General features: G+C 53.0%; 1 protein-coding gene across 1 annotated transcript in view; it reads right to left on the bottom strand.

Annotated features, from left to right (window-relative positions):
* LOC138737397 (cap-specific mRNA (nucleoside-2'-O-)-methyltransferase 1-like) overlaps positions 1–18,910 on the bottom strand; it is a 71,371-nt gene that overhangs the window by 16,475 nt on the left and 35,986 nt on the right. The window contains exons 8-14 of the mRNA XM_069888145.1: positions 18,757–18,829; positions 13,429–13,627; positions 13,087–13,205; positions 12,772–12,868; positions 10,556–10,688; positions 8,485–8,664; positions 8,101–8,157 (exon numbers count right to left, since the gene is read on the bottom strand). Coding sequence (XP_069744246.1) covers positions 8,101–8,157; positions 8,485–8,664; positions 10,556–10,688; positions 12,772–12,868; positions 13,087–13,205; positions 13,429–13,627; positions 18,757–18,829 — 858 coding nt within the window. The remainder of the gene's footprint in view (positions 1–8,100; positions 8,158–8,484; positions 8,665–10,555; positions 10,689–12,771; positions 12,869–13,086; positions 13,206–13,428; positions 13,628–18,756; positions 18,830–18,910) is intronic.

Here is an 18,910-nt window from a genome sequence, read left to right as displayed (position 1 = left end):
AATGATTCTGGACGTAGAACCATAGAGCATATTGGTGAAAGAGTTAAAAACTCCAAGGAGATGATTCAAGATGATTCTGGACGTTGAACAATAGAGTATATTGGTGAAAGAGTTAAAAACTCCAAGATTATTCAAGGAGATGATTCAAGGAGAAGAGACTGGACATAGAACCATAGAGTATATTGGTGAAAGAGTTAAAAACTCCAAGGAGATGATTCAAGGAGATGATTCAAGGAGATGATTCAAGGAGATGATTCAAGGAGATGATTCAAGGAGATGATTCAAGGAGATGATTCAAGGAGATGATTCAAGGAGATGATTCAAGGAGATGATTCAAGGAGATGATTCAAGGAGATGATTCAAGGAGATGATTCAAGGAGATGATTCAAGGAGATGATTCAAGGAGATGATTCAAGGAGATGATTCAAGGAGATGATTCAAGGAGATGATTCAAGGAGATGATTCAAGGAGATGATTCAAGGAGATGATTCAAGGAGATGATTCAAGGAGATGATTCAAGGAGATGATTCAAGGAGATGATTCAAGGAGATGATTCAAGGAGATGATTCAAGGAGATGATTCAAGGAGATGATTCAAGGAGATGATTCAAGGAGATGATTCAAGGAGATGATTCAAGGAGATGATTCAAGGAGATGATTCAAGGAGATGATTCAAGGAGATGATTCAAGGAGATGATTCAAGGAGATGATTCAAGGAGATGATTCAAGGAGATGATTCAAGGAGATGATTCAAGGAGATGATTCAAGGAGATGATTCAAGGAGATGATTCAAGGAGATGATTCAAGGAGATGATTCAAGGAGATGATTCAAGGAGATGATTCAAGGAGATGATTCAAGGAGATGATTCAAGGAGATGATTCAAGGAGATGATTCAAGGAGATGATTCAAGGAGATGATTCAAGGAGATGATTCAAGGAGATGATTCAAGGAGATGATTCAAGGAGATGATTCAAGGAGATGATTCAAGGAGATGATTCAAGGAGATGATTCAAGGAGATGATTCAAGGAGATGATTCAAGGAGATGATTCAAGGAGATGATTCAAGGAGATGATTCAAGGAGATGATTCAAGGAGATGATTCAAGGAGATGATTCAAGGAGATGATTCAAGGAGATGATTCAAGGAGATGATTCAAGGAGATGATTCAAGGAGTTGATTCAAGGAGATGAGTCTGGACATAGAACCATAGAGCATATTGGTAAAAGAGTTAAAAACTCAAAGGTACAACCATCCAGACCTGACACTTTGCTATTCTGAGGGAGATGTTTGCTCTAAAAATTTCCATCTCTGAATTGGAGCTTCTATTAAAAGTTGATTATTAGGAGAAATTTTAGGGACATTCAACTATTGCAGGAATCTATGCAGAGAGAGAGAATTGTCAGAAAACTCAGATTTATATAAATCAGAATTCATGAAATTTCAACATGATAAAACACAGTGGTACACACACTGTCAATGTACAAGATTGTAGTAATCTGTCTTTTAGCCATAGCTGATTGTAGATAACCAGCTAACAATTTATTTGATTTATCCCCGTGTACATAGATTAAGAAGTTGGCTTTGTTTAGGGTTTGTTAAAAGTAAATAATGAGTTTGAAGTGCCACCCTTTCTATAAAGATCAGCATTACATATCCTCGAATAGACTATCATTTCCTTAATTTCATCATTCCTCCTTTGTATGTTTTCCTAACCCAGTTGAACAGGAAATTATTTGTCCCCAAAGGTATGCTGTGAACATATCCCAAACAGATAAACAGAACATTTCCTCAGTTAAATTTGTAGAGAAAAAATGGAGGATTTCTCCTTAAAGTCGCCAAACGTATCATCATGAAGTAGGGTCTTATTAAACTGCCGGGTTCTGGAAATAACATCAGAAAGTGTAAAAGTGAGGTTCAAAGACTCATGGTCAGAAACAGAAACTGCCCGATAGGCACAATCTGTTACTGAGGGAACTAATCAATGATCAACAATAAAATCAATGGGGTGGAAAAGGGCCTTATATCAACAAGTCCATAATCCAGCAAAACCATCTTTAGGGTGTAGAAAGGGCCTTGTATCAACTTCCATAATCTGACAAAACCACCATTAGGGTGTAGAAAGGGCCTCATATCAAATCCCATAATCTGACAAAACCACCATTAGGGTGTAGAAAGGGCCTAATATCAACGTCCATAATGTGACAAAACCACCTAAAGGTGTAGAAAGGGCCAGAGATCAACAAGTCCATAATCTGACAAAACCACCATTAGGGTGTAGAGAGGGTCTTATATCAACGTCCATAATCTGACAAAACCACCATTAGGGTGTAGAAAGGGCCAGAAACCAACAAGTCCAAAATGTGACAAAACCACCATAAGGGTATAGAAAGGGCCAGAGATCAACAAGTCCATAATCTGACAAAACCACCATTATGGTGTAGAGAGGGTCTTATATCAACTTCCATAATCTGACAAAACCACCATTAGGGTGTAGAAAGGGCCATAGATCAACAAGTCCATAACCCGACAAATAAATCATTAGGATGTAGAAAGAGTCACACTTTAATATCTCTCGATTAATTATTATAATTTATTCCCCATCGCGTAAAACTCCATTATGTGTTGTCCGTGAACTACTCTTTGCAGACGATGCCGCTTTAGTTGCCCATTTAGAGCAAGCTCTTCAGCGCTTGACGTCCTGTTTTGTGGAAACTGCCAAAATGTTTGGCCTGGAAGTCAGCCTGAAGAAAACTGAGGTCCTCCATCAGCCAGCTCCCCACCATGACTACCAGCCCCCCCACATCTCCATCGGGCACACAAAACTCAAAACGGTCAACCAGTTTACTATCTCGGCTGCACCATTTCATCGGATGCAAGGATCGACAACGAGATAGACAACAGACTCGCCAAAGCAAATAGCGCCTTTGGAAGACTACACTAAAGAGTCTGGAAAAACAACCAACTGAAAAACCTCTCAAAGATTAGCGTATACAGAGCCGTTGTCATACCCACACTCCTGTTCGGCTCTGAATCATGGGTCCTCTACCGGCATCACCTACGGCTCCTAGAACGTTTCCACCAGCATTGTCTCCGCTCCATCCTCAACATTCATTGGAGCGACTTCATCCCTAACATCGAAATACTCGAGATGGCAGAGGCCGACAGCATCAAATCCACGCTGCTGAAGATCCTACTGTGCTGGGTATGTCACGTCTCCAGAATGGAGGACCATCGCCTTCCTAAGATTGTGTTCTATGGCGAGCTCTCCACTGGCCACCGTGACAGAGGTGCACCAAAGAAGAGGTACAAGGACTGCCTAAAGAAATCTCTTGGTGCCTGCCACATTGACCACCGCCAGTGGGCCGATATCGCCTCAAACCGTGCATCTTGGCGCCTCACAGTTCGGCGGGCAGCAACCTCCTTTGAAGAAGACCACAGAGCCCACCTCACTGACAAAAGACAAAGGAGGAAAAACCCAACACCCAACCCCAACCAACCAATTTTCCCCTGCTACCGCTGTAACCGTGTCTGCCTGTCCCGCATCGGACTTGTCAGCCACAAACGAGCCTGCAGCTGACGTGGACATTTACCCCTCCATAAATCTTCACCTGTGAAGCCAAGCCAAAGAAAGATGGAGAAAAGGCATTTAATAGAATGGAATGGAAATATCTGCTTGAAATTTGAAAAGATTTAATTTCTGCCCTGCTTTAATTCTTGGATTCATTTGATTTATCGAGCTCCAGCAGCTGGGTAATTACAAATCATCAAATATCTTCACTGTTTAGGTTATTTCAAGGAACTAGACTAAGCCTTTTTGTGTTTAATTTAGCTTTGGAGCCCCAAGCAATAGTACTTTGGGATTCCAGCAACATTCAGGGATTTACTTGAGGAGAAGGAATTCACAACATATCTTTACATTTTTCAGATTGGAGACATCTACTCCTCCAATGTTGTCTTTGCTTTCCCAATTTGGTCACTTCTCTGGAAAAAACTGAACCTACATAAGAGCAAATTATTCCAAAGAAACATGCATGCACCTGTTTATAATCATATACCTTTTAGAGTGGTTAAAGACCATTTTACCAATCTTGGGGTTAAAATGACCAAATCAGTTAAAGATCGATATAAATTTAATTTCTTCCTTTGATAGATTAAGTGAAACAAACTTTTTCCAAATGGTATCTATTGGCTTTATCTTTAATAGGTTGTATTAATCCTATTTTTACCTACATTTTTCTATTTATTTCAAGCAGTCCCAGTTTTGATTCCAAAATCCTTTTTGACAATAATGACTCTAAAATATCTTCTTTTATTTGGAATAAAAGAATGCCAGATTGAGTAAATTTCATCTGCAGAAATTAAGGAAAGCTGGTGGTCTGGCTTTACCTTATCTTACGCTCCATTACTGGCCAGTTAATATTTGTTTTATTATTTTCTGGACCTACGATGCTGATCAATTTGAACACCCTCATTGGGTAGATTTGGAAGTGAATTCCGTGCGGAGGTGTTCAGTGGTCTCGTTATTGGGAGGAGCCCTTCCTTTTACACTTCCTAAGATTAGTCGACAAACCTTTAACCGAATATTTAAACACACATGACAGATTTGGCTTCAATTTCAGAAGTTCTTTGACTTGAAAATTTTAATTTTATCTAGTACCATTTCTCTTAATTATTTTTTTCAACTGCATATCAAGCCTTCTCTTGTTGGAAAGTTAAAGGAATTTTTTTTCAAATTTGTTTACAGATGGTAGGTTAATGTCTTTTCAATAATTATATCTAAGTCGCATTTTTTTTAGATCTTTCAAATTAGACATTTTCCGAACACTTTATGCCCTAACTTTCCAACATCGTACCAACCCGATTTAGTTGATGTTCTTTTTCATTTAAACCTTTCTCATAAGGATTTAATAGGCAACATTTAGAATGTTATTAAGATTGCAGTCAAGTTCTAATGACAAAATTAAAAGGGCCTGGGAAGAGCAACTTCAGTTACATCTTCCACAGGAATCATGGGAGAAGAATTTTGGATTCTTTTGGATTTCACTACCTCTTCAATATGTGCTTGTCATTCTTTGATTCAGTTTAAAGTGGTACATCAGGCTCATACGTTGAATTACAAATTGGCCCGCGTTTTTTCTAACGTTAGTCCTATTTGTGCTCAATGTAAATCAGAAGTGGCTTCTCTAACTCATAGGTTTTGTTCATGGCTGATGTTGGAGAGATATTGGATAAATATTTTTAAGACTGCATATAGTTTGCAACCTAACCCATTGAATTCCACATATTGGGTTGTAGCCTTTTCCACATTGTTGGCCGGAAGAGCTATTTGATTTAAATGGAAAGATTCAAGCCAAATCTACTTCTATCTGCAACTCAGGAGAAAGTTTTAGACTTTACTACGTTGAAAGTCAGACAAGCAATTTTACTGAAATGGAAAGATGACTCTTCACCTACTCAGTGGTTACATGGTGTCATGTCCTATTTAAACTTGGAGAAAATTAGATCCAGCAGTAAAGGGAGAAAGTTTCAATTTGACAAGATCTGATGCCCATTCATAGATTACAGTCACGATTGGAAGATTTCAGAACTTGGAATGTTCTGGAGATTCTCTGTCCGATCCACAGTTTCCCTTTTCATTTACAAGGTTGCCTTGACCAGAGGGAGGGTGTCGATTTGATTTAGTTTTTAGGGTTTTTTTTTGTTTGTTTTCTTTTGGTAATTTTTTTATTTCGCTTCACTTGGCAAATACGGGTTTAACATGTTTATTAGATTAGTTCAATTACTTGTTTCTTCTGTGGATCAAGGAACTGTCAATGTCGTTCCATCAAATTTTCTTTTTTTCCATCCAAGTTTTTTTTGTACTTGCAAGTACATAAGACAACTTGTTTTCCTTAGTTTTTGGAGCCAAATTTATATGTTAAACTCAATAAAAATATTTTAAAAAGGAAGAGTGTAAGGTTCGAATCCACCTTCTTTGGACTCAGTGACTCTCTCAAACGATGTCATGTTTAAGTTGAGAGGAAGTTTGGAGTTCGTACATTTCATACTTCTGTGAAATTTGAAGAGACTTGGAGACCATTTATAAATGATTTCCCCACAACTTAGTTAGAATTATTCTCCCTTCCGGACTCAATTTAATTTAATTTCTCTTTGTTGGTGAAGACCAGATGATTCATTTTTATCAATAAATTCTCAGGAGAGGCTGTCCAGTTTTTCTGGTCTTTTTTTCTTAGATTACGTGGGGTTTATATCATAAAATTTCTCTTTTTTTGAAGATTTCATTTTGAGGAAATGAGCACGTATTTGTTCATTGTGCTGTAATGCAACATGTTATTCGATGTCAGAGAGTGATAGTCTGTTTTGCATCCGCTGAATCTCCTGTCTGTTCCCCTGACTATCGAGCCCCCTGTGACTATTGCTCTACGGGATGTCATACTCTCCCTGGAAGGGTCAGAGCCAATCACAGTGCTATTGGTCTGGCTGCTGCCTGGCATGGATGTGTCCCCCTAATCCTCCACACCTCCCCCCCGCAGTATCCAAAGGGGTATACATGTTGCTGAGGGGAACGGCTGCAGGGGTTCCTGCACTGTCTGCCATGTCCACCTTTCCTCCCCTGGCTGTAACCCAGCTACTCTCCTCCTGCCTTCTACGTGTGATTTTTTTTCTTTGGCTTGGCTTCGCGGACGAAGATTTATGGAGGGGGTAAAAAGTCCACGTCAGCTGCAGGCTCGTTTGTGGCTCACAAGTCCGATGCGGGACAGGCAGACATGGTTGCAGCGGCTGCAGGGGAAAATTGGTTGGTTGGGGTTGGGTGTTGGGTTTTTCCTCCTTTGCCTTTTGTCAGTGAGGTGGGCTCTGCGGTCTTCTTCAAAGGAGGTTGCTGCCCGCCGAACTGTGAGGCACCAAGATGCACGGTTTGAGGCGATATCAGCCCACTGGCGGTGGTCAATGTGGCAGGCACCAAGAGATTTCTTTAGGCAGTCTTTGTACCTTTTCTTTGGTGCACCTCTGTCACGGTGGCCAGTGGAGAGCTCGCCATATAACACGATCTTGGGAAGGCGATGGTCCTCCATTCTGGAGACGTGACCCACCCAGCGCAGCTGGATCTTCAGCAGCGTGGACTCGATGCTGTCGACCTCTGCCATCTCGAGTACTTCGACGTTAGGGATGAAAGCGCTCCAATGGATGTTGAGGATGGAGCGGAGACAACACTGGTGGAAGCGTTCTAGGAGCCGTAGGTGATCCTTGCATCTGATGAAATGGTGCAGCCGAGATAGGTAAACTGGTTGACCGTTTTGAGTTTTGTGTGCCCGATGGAGATGTGGGGGGGCTGGTAGTCATGGTGGGGAGCTGGCTGATGGAGGACCTCAGTTTTCTTCAGGCTGACTTCCAGGCCAAACATTTTGGCAGTTTCCGCAAAGCAGGACGTCAAGCGCTGAAGAGCTGGCTCTGAATGGGCAACTAAAGCGGCATCGTCTGCAAAGACAGACAGCTCCAAGAAAAGTTCAGAGAACAAAACAAAGGACTCTACATCACCTTTGTTGACCTCACCAAAGCCTTCGACACCGTGAGCAGGAAAGGGCTTTGGCAAATACTAGAGCGCATCGGATGTCCCCCAAAGTTCCTCAACGTGATTATCCAATTGCACGAAAACCAACAAGGTCGGGTCAGATACAGCAATGAGCTCTCTGAACCCTTCTCCATTAACAATGGCGTGAAGCAAGGCTGTGTTCTCGCACCAACCCTCTTTTCAATCTTCTTTAGCATGATGCTGAACCAAGCCATGAAAGACCCCAACAATGAAGACGCTGTTTACATCCGGTACCGCACGGATGGCAGTCTCTTCAATCTGAGGCGCCTGCAAGCTCACACCAAGACACAAGAGAAACTTGTCCGTGAACTACTCTTTGCAGACGATGCCGCTTTAGTTGCCCATTCTACGTGTGATAATGTCCCGGTAACTCCTGTATCAGCCGCCTCCCCCCAAAAACCTTATTTCCCTCGTAGTGGGGGTAGATGCATCTCTGGAGTGGAGAGGGTGGTGATACATCATCGTTGGGGGGGGAAGAGAACTGTCTCTGGGTTGAGGAGCATACTCACGGATCACGAATGAAGGCATGAATTTTAGCCAAAGCCTTGACCTGCCGCATAGCATGGCTGGAAGAGAGGGCCAGACCGTCAGTGCTGGGGGTGGTGGATTGATGGGGAGGAATCAGGGAGGGGGATGTAAAGTGGGATCAGGGACTGGGGAAGGGGGGGATGGGGAAGGCGGTCAGGGGGTTGGGTGGTGGGGAACGGGGGGAGGGGACAGGGGGACGGGGACAGGGGAGGGCGGAGGGGATTAGGGCAATGGGGGTTGGGCAGAGGGCGAGGGTGGAGGGGGAGGGTGGAGGACGGAGGGGGAGGGCGGAGGACGGAGGGGGAGGGCGGAGGACGAGGGTGGAGGGGGAGGGCGGACAGTGTCATGGGGAGGGATACACTCACCTCTGGTTGGAGGCCTGAAGGTGTGTGTAGAAGGGTTCGTGGTCTTTCATGAGGGGCAGGGGGACGAGGGTGGTCACATCTTGCTCCGTTCCCCGCAGCTGATTCAGCTTCTGGTTGACGGTGAAGAGGTACTCCCTCACTGGATCAGTACCCGTCCGCAATGCCCGGCAAACCACGTACCTGGGGAGAGGGCACCCATGAGGCAGGGGTCACTGGTAGGTCCGTCTCCAGAGGGCTCACTCTCCAGGGATTTGTCCACAGGGAGTCTTCACAGCTGGACACAGACTGTGCCAGGACTGACCACTGGGACTCAAGCCACATGGGGATTTACAGCCAGGACTCAGGTCGTGCCAGGACTGACCGCCGGGACTCGGGGCCGACCGCCGGGACTCGGGGCCGACCGCCGGGACTCGGGGCCGACCGCCGGGACTCGGGGCCGACCGCCGGGACTCGGGGCCGACCGCCGGGACTCGGGGCCGACCGCCGGGACTCGGGGCCGACCGCCGGGACTCGGGGCCGACCGCCGGGACTCGGGGCCGACCGCCGGGACTCGGGGCCGACCGCCGGGACTCGGGGCCGACCGCCGGGACTCGGGGCCGACCGCCGGGACTCGGGGCCGACCGCCGGGACTCGGGGCCGACCGCCGGGACTCGGGGCCGACCGCCGGGACTCGGGGCCGACCGCCGGGACTCGGGGCCGACCGCCGGGACTCGGGGCCGACCGCCGGGACTCGGGGCCGACCGCCGGGACTCGGGGCCGACCGCCGGGACTCGGGGCCGACCGCCGGGACTCGGGGCCGACCGCCGGGACTCGGGGCCGACCGCCGGGACTCGGGGCCGACCGCCGGGACTCGGGGCCGACCGCCGGGACTCGGGGCCGACCGCCGGGACTCGGGGCCGACCGCCGGGACTCGGGGCCGACCGCCGGGACTCGGGGCCGACCGCCGGGACTCGGGGCCGACCGCCGGGACTCGGGGCCGACCGCCGGGACTCGGGGCCGACCGCCGGGACTCGGGGCCGACCGCCGGGACTCGGGGCCGACCGCCGGGACTCGGGGCCGACCGCCGGGACTCGGGGCCGACCGCCGGGACTCGGGGCCGACCGCCGGGACTCGGGGCCGACCGCCGGGACTCGGGGCCGACCGCCGGGACTCGGGGCCGACCGCCGGGACTCGGGGCCGACCGCCGGGACTCGGGGCCGACCGCCGGGACTCGGGGCCGACCGCCGGGACTCGGGGCCGACCGCCGGGACTCGGGGCCGACCGCCGGGACTCGGGGCCGACCGCCGGGACTCGGGGCCGACCGCCGGGACTCGGGGCCGACCGCCGGGACTCGGGGCCGACCGCCGGGACTCGGGGCCGACCGCCGGGACTCGGGGCCGACCGCCGGGACTCGGGGCCGACCGCCGGGACTCGGGGCCGACCGCCGGGACTCGGGGCCGACCGCCGGGACTCGGGGCCGACCGCCGGGACTCGGGGCCGACCGCCGGGACTCGGGGCCGACCGCCGGGACTCGGGGCCGACCGCCGGGACTCGGGGCCGACCGCCGGGACTCGGGGCCGACCGCCGGGACTCGGGGCCGACCGCCGGGACTCGGGGCCGACCGCCGGGACTCGGGGCCGACCGCCGGGACTCGGGGCCGACCGCCGGGACTCGGGGCCGACCGCCGGGACTCGGGGCCGACCGCCGGGACTCGGGGCCGACCGCCGGGACTCGGGGCCGACCGCCGGGACTCGGGGCCGACCGCCGGGACTCGGGGCCGACCGCCGGGACTCGGGGCCGACCGCCGGGACTCGGGGCCGACCGCCGGGACTCGGGGCCGACCGCCGGGACTCGGGGCCGACCGCCGGGACTCGGGGCCGACCGCCGGGACTCGGGGCCGACCGCCGGGACTCGGGGCCGACCGCCGGGACTCGGGGCCGACCGCCGGGACTCGGGGCCGACCGCCGGGACTCGGGGCCGACCGCCGGGACTCGGGGCCGACCGCCGGGACTCGGGGCCGACCGCCGGGACTCGGGGCCGACCGCCGGGACTCGCAACCAACTGCAGTGACTCGGCTATGTGGGCTACTGACCGTTCGGAGTTGGCTGGACGGCTGGTTACGGGTTTGAAGAGTGACACACGTTCAAAGCACAGAAAGAGCAGGTAGATGAGTCCAGCACTGAACGGGGTGAAAAGGTCAAAGGTCTTGCAGACAAAGTGCCCACCTGTGGAGCAAGGAGAGAGGTGAAGCCAGCCCCAAACACCGTGGGAGAGCTCTACGCCCACAGAACAACCCAAACCTGCCTCAGGAGGAAGCTGAAAGGCAGGACCTGCAGGGTGGGCATCCCAGGATTGGGGTCTGCGTCACACACCAGAGAGGGATGGAACAAGACGTTGTGGCAGATGAGGGTGTGGCTGAAAAGTTGGTTCAGGGGTTCAGATTTCTCGATCATTGGGATCTCGTCTGGGGAAGGTCTGACCTATACAAAAAGGACAGGCTGCACCTGAACTGGAGGGGACCAATATCCTGGTGAGCAGGTATGCTGGAGCTGTTGGGGGGAGAGGAGGTGTCAGCAGGTTGGGAACCAGAACGTCGATCAAATCTCCCCACATTCATCTACACTCCAGGGGATAAAGTCCTGAACCTGTTGAATCTTTCCCTGTAATTCAGTCCCTGACATTCGGGCAACATCCTAGTAAATCCTCTCTGCCTTTCAATCTGATTGAGAAGGAGTAAGAGGATTGATGAGTTACCCAGCCAATGAGGCCCGACAGGGATCCCAGGCCAGCCATCAACGGCACAGAGTGCAGGCCTGGCGAGGCCCAGCCAGCAGCTGCGCGGAGTCCAGGCCCGGCAGAGAGAGGGAAAGGGGAGGGGGAAACTGTTGTATGACAACAGTTTGGGAAACTCTGAAAAGCAATGTGTGTGGGACTGAACAGTGCCTCTCCTGTCCCCTTTCAAGAAGAAGATCATGTGATAGAAGTCACGGGACCACTCGAGGGTGTCCCAAAGGAGAGGATTTGTATGACAAGAGGTCACTGGTTAATTCTGAAGAGGGGTTCGGAGGAGTGAACTTCACGTGGTGACCAGGAGGTCACGGTGAAAATTCGCAGGTAAAGGGGGTTGTTGCTAGATTCGAACCTCAAGCCAGTCTCGTGTTCCCCTGACGGGGTTGAAAGTCTATCAGGACCATGGTCACCTGGATATAGCCTCAAATTAAAGGACCAGCAGGCAAGGAAACAAATCAACCCCAGACCAATCCATCAGCTGTTTTTTCGTGACTGACAAATTTGACGGACCTACGAGGAGGGTTTTGTTTTGGGAATTTTGGTGATTTTTTACAATAGATTTCAGCATGGGCTGTAAGAGTCTGGGCTTTTTCCCCACATACGCTGTATAATAATCGGCTTTTTATATAGCGTTGCTATTAAGGCTGGTGTTGGGATGCTAAGGTTATTGGGTTAATTCTATTATTGTTAGTTTGTTCATATGTTTTGAGTTAAACTTAACCCATTTGTTTATGTGTGTCTCAGTTGCTGCCACAGGCAACGGATCGGAAAGACTGCCCCTCCACGCGGATTGATGGATCGGTCGGAGACTGCCCCTCCCCACGGGGCAATGGATCGGAGAGACATCCCCTCCCCTCAGGCCAATGAATCTGAAAGACTGCCTCTCCCCGCGGGAAGATGGACTGGACGGAGACTGCCCCTCTCTGCGGGGCAATGGATCGGACGGAGACTGCCCCTCCCCACGGGCAGATGGACTGGACGGAGACTGCCCCTCCCTGCGGGCCGATGGACTGGACAGAGACTACCCCTCCCCGCAGGCTGATGGATCGGAGAGACTGACCCTCCCCTCAGGCCAATGGATCGGAGAGACAGCCCCTCCCCTCAGGCCAATGAATCTGAAAGACTGCCTCTCCCCGCGGGCAGATGGACTGGACGGAGACTGCCCCTCTCTGCGGGGCAATGGATCGGACGGAGACAGCCACTCCCCGCGGGGCGATGGACTAACAGAAACTGCCCCTACCCGCGGGACAATAGACCAGATGGAAACAGCCCCTCCCCTCGGAGCAATGGACCGGAGAGACAGCCCCTCCCCGTGGGTCGAATGATCGGAGAGACTGCCCCTCTCCGCGAGTCGATGGACCGGAGAGAATGCCCCTCCCCGCGGGTCGATGGACCGGAGAGACTGCCCCTCTCCGCGGGTCGATGGACCGGAGAGACTGCCCCTCCCCGGGGGTCGATGGACTGAAGAGACTGCCCCTCCCCACGGGGCAATGGATCGGCGACTGCAGCTTCACGTACCTGTTCGCACCACGCTGAGGCCCACCAGGATCTGACACAGAAGCAGCTGTTTACTCAGGATTTCCTGCAGGTTCTCCTGCCCTTCCACTGAGAAACCCTGAGGAGTGAGGATGGACAGTCACAGACTACCCATCACTGCCATAAGGACCAACTCATGGGGAGTGGGGGGCCTTCCCGGGAGGCGAGAGGGTGCGGAGTTCACATGTGTGGAACGGAGTTTGGTCATGTGGGGGGGGATGTGATGGTGAAGGGATGGGCTACGGGCGGTGGGGCAAGGGGTGTTACGATGGGGGGAGGATGGGGAAGCAGACCTACCCCATCGGCCATGAGGAAGTGAACCCCCACGTTATCAGTGTTCTCCAGCACGAAGCGTCTGAACTCCCTGATGTTCTCTGGCCGCGTGATGTCCCCGTCACCATCCACTCCCCCCTCACCTGTGGGTACAGACCCCATCACTGGGTCAGTCAAGACTCATACCACACTCCCTCAAACTCCCTCCCCACCCCAACCACCAGTGGGTAGCAACCCATCACTGGGTCAGTTGAGTCAGTCTGGCCTCATCCCACCTCCCCAACATGCCTCCCTCCCCTACCATCTCCAACCCTCGCTCCTGCCCCCTCCCGCCCACTCCCTCCCCTCTCCTTGGCACCCACCCACCATAGTAGGGTTCGAAGAGCTCGCTGGGGGCGGCGAAAAAGTCCTCCATCTTAAAGTCGTTGGGTCCCCGCAGGGTGAGGCCGAAGCCTTTGGCATGCCAGCGTTTCCTCCATAGCACGTACTCCGAGAAGCCCCCTGGGCCGGCGCAAACGTCCGCAAAGTAGAGCAGCTCGCCAAGGGTGTCCCGCACCAGAGGCCTCTGTACGGGGGTGGACAGGTCAGTGGGTGGGGGGAGGCGATGCAGCTGCGGGTTGCCAATGAGAAGGGAGGGGAGGGGTGAGGGGGATGGGTGGGGCGACTGAAATAGGGGGGCATGGACTAGACTAGATGGGGGACTGGAGTAGGGGGGATAGTACGGATTCTATCACCAACATGCATATGTATATATTGCAGTATAGGATGGTGGTGATTGGCTGAGTGTAGCCACACCAACTGGCAGGTCTTCAAAGGTTGCTCCTAGCCAGACCCAAATCATTCTGGACTGGTCAACCTACATGTGATCTGCTCCAGTTTTCTAGTTAATAAAAGCCTTGGTTTGGATCAACAAGTCTTTGATTCTTTCAACGTGCACTACAATTTTATTAACTAGGAAGTTTTCAAGGGATGGAGCGTATGCGCGACTGGAACGCCTCAACATCGACCCGCAGTCGGCTACTGCATCAAATGACTTTAAGCACCAGGTGAGGTGTTTCGAAGCTTACCTACAACTCTCTGACCCTGCCATGGAGGAGGACAGCCATGGACTACTAGTATTGATGTCAATGGTGTCCCCGAGAGTCTACGAGAGCATCCAGGACGCAGCCACTTACGCCGCTGCCATGAAGGTGTTGAAAGGACTCTGCGAGTGAACGGTAAACAGGGTCTACGCCAGGTACAAACTAGCAACCAGGAGGCAACTGCCTGGTGAGTCCTGAGGAGCTTATAGCCAAGCACTAAGGGCACTGGGCAGAGCCTGTGCCTGCTCAGACAGAACTACTGCTGAGACCACCAACGATCTCATTCGGGATGCTTATGGGGCTGGGGTCTGATCGAATGAGGTGAGGCAGTGCCTGCTAGAACACGGGGGAGAAAACCTAGAGGACGTGATCCGGATCGCAGAGACAATGGAGGATGCGGTCTTAAGTATGGACGTTTACTCTCAGGGCTGGACCCCAATGCTATGAAGTGGATAGGATGTCCTCCCTCAACCCTACTACCCTTCAGCCCACCGACAGCCTGTCGGTCGCCACTACACTGCCTGATGCGACCCCGAAGTGCTACTTCTGAGGGAGGGATAAGCACAGCAGGTCCCAGTGTCCGGTGAGGAAAGCCAGATGCCAGAGGTGCCTTAAAAACAGCCACTCTGCTGTAGTCTGTCACTCCAAAATGGCCACCGTCAAACACAGCGCCTTGTGCGAGGCCCAACCGTCACCCTCCCCATTCAAACATCTCTTCTTCAGAGCTCTCGTCCAATGAGAGCAAGGGCTCCACCACGCGGCAGCGCCTGATGTCACAGGGCAGGCACCGAGCGCGGAAAGTACAGCCCACCCTCACCGCAATGACATTGGCCTGCTTGGACCTCCCACATGGAGGAACGACCGCCCAGGCCCAAGCCCCGACTTCAACGACTGCTGCCGTCGCCACCGATGCTGCCAACCAGGTACCCACCGCTGCGGCCGCCACCACCGACCAGGGACCCGCCGCTGCTACCGCCAACGACTGCCCACCTGACTGTCCCACCACTGCCGACTGTGAGCAGCGACCCCCAGCACTTACCGTTGGCTGACCGACACCCCCAGCAGGCTGCAGGCAGCAGCCCCAGCCTCTCGATGCTGACAGCTCCAGTCTGACTGCTTCTGTGGACATCACCACATACACGTAGTGCACTTCAGGCCGGACGCTGCATGATGTCATCACATAAGACTCCACTGTTCCCAGCACAGGTCTCTGCATCAGTGACCCTGGACCAGAACTGCCCCCATCCCCTTACAAAAGCAATGGAACTGATTAAAGTGCATGGACACTGTACCAATTGCTTATTTGACTCAGGGTCAACTGAGAGTTTTATCCGTCCAGACCCGGCCCAACGTTGCGGACTGGTCATTCTCCCCACTGACCAGAGGATTTCATTGGTGACCAGATCGCACTCGACTGGGGTAAAAGGGTACTGTGTGGTGACCCTGAAACTCCAGGGCATCACATTTACTGATTTTAAGCTGCTAGGCCTCCCCCAACTGTGAGCACCTGTATTGCTGGGATTGGATTTTCAGTGCCAGTTCCGAACTGTTTCCCTGCACCACTCTCTCTCTGTAACCATTCCACCTTGGAGACCTCCTGCCAGCGACAGCCCCCACACCCCAGCGGCCTACTTGTAGCCTCTCCACCCTCCGGGTCGCTCCTTCAGGGCTTATCGCAAACCTCACCCCTGGCTGGAAACCAGTGGCCACCAAAAGCTGGCAGTATAGTTACGAAGACAGGAAATTCATCAGAAGTGAGGTGCGCAGACTGCTGGACGAGGGCATTATCAAACCCAGCTCAAGTCCCTGGAGGGCCCAGGTGGTGGTTAAAAATGGGGAGAAGCCGCGGATGGTGGTTGACTACAGCTAGACAGTCACCATCTGCGACCATGACACGGAGGTTCATGATGCCAACCTCGAGAAATTTTTTCACACTGCGATTTGGCTGAACTTAACCTACAATTTCGACAAGTGTGTCTTCCGGACCACTCGGCTCACAATTCTGGGTTGTATGGTGGAGAACGGGGTGGTAATGCCAGACCCTGACGGCATGCGTCCCCTCATGGTCTTGCCACCCCCACCACACCCAGAAGGCACTCAGACGCTGCCTGGACTTTTTCTCTTACTATGCCCAATGGGTTCCACACTATGCCGACAAGGCACGGCCACTCATCAAGACCACCTCCTTCCCCCTGTCAACCGAAGCCAGAGCGGCCTTCGACCGCATCAAATCGGACATCGCTGCACGCCATCGATGAATCAGTTCCGTTCCAAGTAGAGAGCGATGCGTCCGACTTTGCACTGGTGGCCACTTTGATCCAGGCCAGCCGGCCGGTAGCCTTCTTCTCCAGGACCCTCCAGGGCCCAAAGAGCCAACACTCCTCTGTCGAGAAGGAGGTCCAGGCCTTAGTCGAGGCAGTACGACGTTGGAGACACTACCTCACTGGCAAGCGTTTTACGCCGCTGACCGACCAACGCACAGTCTCCTTCATGTTTAGCAATACCCAGCGAGGTAAGATCAAGAATGACAAAATCGCCAGGTGGAGAATCGAGCTCTCCACCTTTAATTATGACATACTGTATCGGCCAGGTAAACTCAACGACCCACCAGATGCGCTTTCCAGGGGGACTTGCGCCAACATACAACTGGACAGGGTGCAGAAACTCAACGAGGAGCTCTGTCATCCAGGGGTCACTAGGTTTATGCACTTTGTTAAGGCTCGCAACCTGCCCTACACAATCGAGGAGGTTCACTCCATGACCCGAGGCTGCCCGGTGTGCGCTGATTGCAAGCCCCACTTCTTCCGTCCGGAGAACATCCACGTCATCAAAGCCACCCGACCCTTTGAATGTCTAAGCGTGGACTTCAAGGGGCCCCTACAGTCGACCAACCGTAACACCTACATCCTTACAGCCATCAACGAGTACTCCCGCTTCCCGTTCGCTGTGCCCTGCTTGGACATGACTGCCTCCTCAGTCATAGAGGCTTTGCACAGCATCTTTGCTATCTTTGGGTACCCCAGTTACATCCACAGTGACCGGGGGCCCTCGTTTATGAGCCCCGAGCTGCAACAATACCTTCTGGAGCGTGGTATTGCTTCAAGCAGGACCACCAGCTATAACCCACGCGGTAATGGGCAGGTCGAAAGAGAGAATGCCACCATCTGGAAAGAGGTTACGCTTGCCCTCCGGTCCAAAGGCCTCCCCACTGCTCACTGGCAGGACGTGCTCACTAGCACCCTACACTCCATCTGCTCCCTCCTATGCACCGCGACCAATGCCATCCCCCATGAAAGGATGTTCACTTTCCCGAGGAAATTCGAATCAGGAATAACCACGCCGGCATGGCTCACGGTTCCCGGGCCTGTCCTCCTGCGACACCACGTCCGGTTGAACAAGTGATGCTGCTCCATGCGAACCTGCATTATGCATACATTGAGTACCCAGACGGGTGGGAGGACACAGTCTCGTTAAAGGACCGAGCCCAAGCCGGATTGGACCCAGCAGCGCGCCCAACCCAAACTCCTCCAACTCCTTCTCCCCTAGGTCACGTGCTCGAACAGAGGGATCAGCACCACCCCATCAACTCAGGCCAGCGTGTCGACAATGCCATTGGGGAATTGAGTGAAGCTGTGGCCTCATCCAACAAGCCCGCCAGTGACATGACTACAGCAACCCCAGCACCACGGCGGTCACGCTGGACTATCAGGCCTCCCGATCATTACAGCCCCTAACCTCTACCAGTTTCGCCCCTCCATTTTCTTTTTTACAGCACCCCATTCACCCCAGGGTCAGTTCTCAAAGGAGTGAACGTGATAGTAGAGATTCTATCACCAATGTATATTTGTATATATTGTGGTATGGGATGGTGGTGATTGGCTGAGTGTAGCCACACCTACTGGCAGGTCTTCAAGGGTTGCTCCTACCCAGACCAGGTCACTCTGGACTGGTCGACCTACATGTGATACGTCCAGTCTTTTAGGTAATAGAAGCCTTGGCTTGGATCAACAAGTCTTTGATTCTTTCGACTCACTACAGGGGGGAATGGACTAGATGGGGGACTGGGTCGGGGAGCAGGGCCTGGGGGGGGGGGGGGAAGAGGAGGGCCTGGGGGGGGGGGAAGAGGAGGGCCTGGGGGGGGAGAGGAGGACCTGGGGGGGGAGGAGGGATTGGGGGGGGGAAGGAGGGATTGGGGGACGGAGGCCGGGAGAGGGGCGAGGGGCCAGAAGGAGAGGGGCGAGGGGCCAGAAGGAGAGGGGCGAGGGGCCAGAAGGAGAGGGGTGAGGGGCCAGAAGGAGAGGGGCGAGGGGCCAGAAGGAGAGGGGCGAGGGGCCAGAAGGAGAGGGGCGAGGGGCCAGAAGGAGAGGGGCGAGGGGCCAGAAGGAGAGGGGCGAGGGGCCAGAAGGAGAGGGGCGAGGGGCCAGAAGGAGAGGGGCGAGGGGCCAGAAGGAGAGGGGCGAGGGGCCAGAAGGAGAGGGGCGAGGGGCCAGAAGGAGAGGGGCGAGGGGCCAGAAGGAGAGGGGCGAGGGGCCAGAAGGAGAGGGGCGAGGGGCCAGAAGGAGAGGGGCGAGGGGCCAGAAGGAGTGGAGAGGGGCCAGAAGGACACACTCACCCCCACACTGTCGAGTGGGTTGGTGAACATTCGATCAAACACGTGGTCCATGTTGGCCATCTTCATCGCCGCCCTGTGAACACAGGGTCAAGCATGGTTGTCCCCTCACTCTCCTCCTTCCATTCTCTCCTCCAGCCCCTCACCCACCCTGTCC

This window comes from Narcine bancroftii, chromosome 6 (genome assembly GCF_036971445.1).
Source record: "Narcine bancroftii isolate sNarBan1 chromosome 6, sNarBan1.hap1, whole genome shotgun sequence".
NCBI lineage: Eukaryota > Metazoa > Chordata > Chondrichthyes > Torpediniformes > Narcinidae > Narcine > Narcine bancroftii.
The sequence above is the reverse complement of the archived record's forward strand: the minus strand, read 5'-3'. Positions and strand labels throughout refer to the sequence as shown.